A 3,833-nucleotide genomic window follows, 5' to 3' on the forward strand; every position below is an offset into this window, starting at 1 on the left:
TGATGTCAGGTACCCCCTGCCACCCCGTCAACAAGTTAAGCTACAGAGTCTATTTTCCACTAACTTCCTGAGATTTTGCCATCTTTCATAGGTGAGCCTTTTTAGATTTTAATGCTGCTCTTAACCAGCTTGATAACTGCCTCAGAAACTCTGAACAAATTGTATGGGACTGCTGGAGGGTGGGAGAGGCAGCACAGGAAGGTGGCATTAGAAGTTCTCACTCAGAAATACACCCTTTTCCATACTGGTCAAGCCTGAACCCTCCCAGGGCTTAGTGATCACAAGACCCTTTAAGGCTATTCTGTATCTTGCCCTGAGGTTTAGATAGAGTTGCCAACAGTCCTTTACCTCATTTTAGTTTTGCCTTGGAGTCACCCTTCCACCTTGTTTCCCACCCTCTGATTATCAGGTGCAAAGAGACCTCAGAGCTACTGCCCCAATTTCCACTTCCCTTCAGTTTTCAGACTCCCTGAGGTGGAGGTTTCTCTTTTTCCAGCTTGTTTATAGAAAGAAAAGCTATTTGGGGACTTGGCTATCTCTAGTCTGAAAGACAAGTGATTTTGGAGACAAATAAAAGAGACAAAAAATGAGAGGGGAGCAATACTAGAAAAGTAGAAAGACAGGGACGAAAACACCTTGGCTCTCAAGCCAATATTCTTTCCAATAACCCACAAGGAAAACCATGCATGGTCCAACCTCACTTCTCTACCTCCAGGCAACACCTTGGGAGGTCCCTATAGCTTTCTGGTCACTTTTAGCTTTAAGAATAAGTTCTCCTTCGGTACTAAAGACCCACTTCCACATATTCAAAAGTGTAGTCCAATTTAAAACTTCAATTTACATCCCTCAAAGCACCTTCAAATGATGAATATGAATGAATGGTGGGAAAGATCTTAGCACCAGTTTGTTCATTTTTAAGTAATTCCTTCAGGGGTATCTACTATCTTCAGAATATGGAGTATACCTTGCCTAGTGTCCTCATTTGTGGGCATTTAACTTCATTTGGAGCCAACTGCGAAATCACATTCTGAATCATGTTAGAGTCTAAGACATTCATTGAGAGGTATTTATCTTGTCTCCCTGCCTTTTCTTTCTAAGGCATTTCTTGACTCTGCACTGCTGACAGATTTCCCGAGTAAGTGATCTTTCTCCAGCCCTCATTCCCCTTTAGCCTAGAGGGAGTGTCTACTCCCCTGCAATGGTACTGTGTTGCAATGCTACCCAGCTGAATAGTACCAGACTGGGGGTTCTTGTGGGAGCATGACGGCCTTGCATTCCTTTCTTCACATCAGCAGAAATACGCATGAAGGAAACCAAACCACCGTCTCTGAATTCCTCCTCCTGGGACTCTCCAACCAGGCTGAACAGCAGAAGCTCCTCTTTGTGCTTTTCCTGGGCGTGTACCTGGTCACCGTGGTTGGGAATGGGCTCATCACTCTGGCCATCCGTTTGGATCCTCACCTTCATACCCCCATGTATCTCTTCCTGGCCAATCTATCCCTGGCTGATATTTCCTCCATTTCCACCTCAGTCCCCAAGATGCTGATGAACATTCAGACCAAGAGTCAATCCATCTCTTATGACAGCTGCATCACACAGATGTACTTTTCTATTATCTTTGTTGTCATTGACAATTTCCTCTTGGGAGTCATGGCCTATGACCGTTTTGTGGCTGTCTGCTACCCTCTGAACTATACGACCATCATGCGACCCAGGCTCTGCATTTTGCTCGCAGTCATGCCGTGGGTCCTCAGTAATATTGTTGCCCTGACACACACCCTTCTACTCCTTCAATTGCTCTTCTGTGACAGCCACTCTGTCCCACACTTCTTCTGTGACTTGGCCTCTCTGCTTAAACTGTCCTGCTCAGACACAACGATCAACGAGCTTGTGTTGTTTATCATGGGCTCATCAGTCATCACCTTCCCCTTGGCCCTCATCTTCTTCTCCTATGTCTGCATTGTCAGGGCTGTCTTGAGAATCTCATCCACAGAAGGAAAGTGGAAGGCCTTCTCCACCTGCGGCTCTCACCTGACGGTCGTATCCCTTTTCTATGGTACCATTGTAGGGGTTTACTTCTTCCCCTCATCCACTCATCCTGATGACACAGATAAGATTGGTGCAGTGCTATTCACAGTGGTGACACCCATGATAAACCCTTTCATCTATAGCCTGAGGAACAAAGACATGAAAGTTGCCTTGAGAAAGCTCATCAGTAGGAAAAAGTTCTTCCCTTTGTTGCCCTAAGCATCTGAATTCCTTTTATCACTGTAACCAGATGGATTATTCTGCCCAGAGGTTTTGGCACAGTTGTAATGAGGGCTTTGGGCTTTTCCACATAGTTCTGGTCTTGGAAAAAAGACCCTTAGCCCCCATAGTAAGTCACAACACATATCTTGATTGCAATCTATGTTACCACAAACTTTGGTGCAAATTGTTTATGATTAAGACAATAACAAATGCATGTAGTGCCTATAGTCTGGCTTTTGCACCTTTGAGGACAAGTGTCACTAATTATTTCATTCAATCTAGATTTCTGTAGATCAGCTTTTGTCAAAGTTTGTTTTGCCAAAAGTACTGTTCAATGAGATGCTTAATAGTTGCAAAAATTCAGGACCCCACATTCAAATAATTTGGGGCAACTCCAAGCTAAATGAAGCAAAATGTCTTAACTAGATAACTTAACAGAGCTTTTAGTACACTAGAAATTCCCCAGAGGGTAATGTGGAAGACAGCATTTCTCAAAACAAAGTATATTCAATAATACAGAACCTGGTTCATCACAAAGTAGTTCATGGAACTAGTGTCATGCAAAACACATTTTGGGAAATGTATTTCAATGGAAAATCAGAGAGCACATATCTGGAAGACAACAATTTTAGTCCTGACTCTGTCTCTGACTAGCTATGAGACGTTAGCCATATCAACTCATTTTCTTGAGCCTGTTTTCCTTATCTGTAAAATGAAGCCAACTGAAAGTGTACATCAGAATTACCTGGAGGAACTTTTTCAAAATTTACATCCCCAGACCCTGCAATGCCTTCTCTTGCTTGACCAGCCACAGTGGTCTTGGGTTCATCTGGGCAATTAAACTCACAAAATACACCAAGAATCAAGATTTACAAAAGGATACAGAACAATCACACAAAATGCACAGTGACAGCATGGTAGAAGTCTCATGATTCCCAGGCATGCCTTCTAAATATCCCAGCCATCCAATACTTGGGATGTGCATGGTCATGAGAGAGAAAGAGTCCTGAGTGGGCGTGACCACCTCAGTTCAGTTCCTTAGGCATTCAGCCTTGCTTATTGCAGAGCCAAGGAGCCCCAGCTGTTCCAGCCTATGTCTTTGAGTCTGTCTCATCCAACATGTAAGTGAAACCTCGGCTGACCCCAGTTTCATTTCTGACCAACAGCACAAGAACCCAAAGGAAAACTGCCTCACTGAGTCCAGTCAACTCTTAGAACTGCGAAATATAGCAATAAATGACTGTTACTATTTTACATCTGTGCGTTATGGGAAGGTCTGCTATTCAGCAAAATGAAACCAAAAGAGTGCTTTTGTTTCATAGAATAAAGTGATTTGTATTGTATCTCTTGTTTACTGCTTTAACATTTTATAATGACTCATTTTAGGAAGCAAAAAAACCTTTTTTATTTTAAGGAAAATTAGCTACATTGCCTATTAAACCATCATGCTTAACATATTATGAGAATCTTCCCAGTTACATAAATATCAATTGGTCAGATCTACAATTTTCTCTCTTTATCCTGGCGTCATCTAGCACATGTTTTAGAGTAAGAACCATCAGGGTTAGACCCAGATCATTTGC

At 42.6% G+C, this 3,833-nt stretch overlaps 1 protein-coding gene across 1 annotated transcript; it reads left to right on the top strand.

Moving 5' to 3' along the window:
- The first annotated feature begins 796 nt into the window (after nucleotides 1–796).
- LOC108398709 (olfactory receptor 1S1-like) lies at nucleotides 797–2,373 on the top strand. The gene has a single exon (XM_017662894.3). It carries the CDS (start codon nucleotides 1,261–1,263, stop codon nucleotides 2,245–2,247), a length of 987 nt encoding a protein of 328 aa, XP_017518383.2. The 5' UTR covers nucleotides 797–1,260; the 3' UTR covers nucleotides 2,248–2,373.
- The last annotated feature ends 1,460 nt before the right edge of the window (nucleotides 2,374–3,833 follow it).

Source organism: Manis javanica, chromosome 11, assembly GCF_040802235.1.
Source record: "Manis javanica isolate MJ-LG chromosome 11, MJ_LKY, whole genome shotgun sequence".
NCBI lineage: Eukaryota > Metazoa > Chordata > Mammalia > Pholidota > Manidae > Manis > Manis javanica.

Coding starts and splice junctions, on each gene's coding strand:
- LOC108398709 (XM_017662894.3), top strand. CDS start 1,261: ATGACGGCCTTGCATTCCTTTCTTCACATCAGCAGAAATACGCATGAA.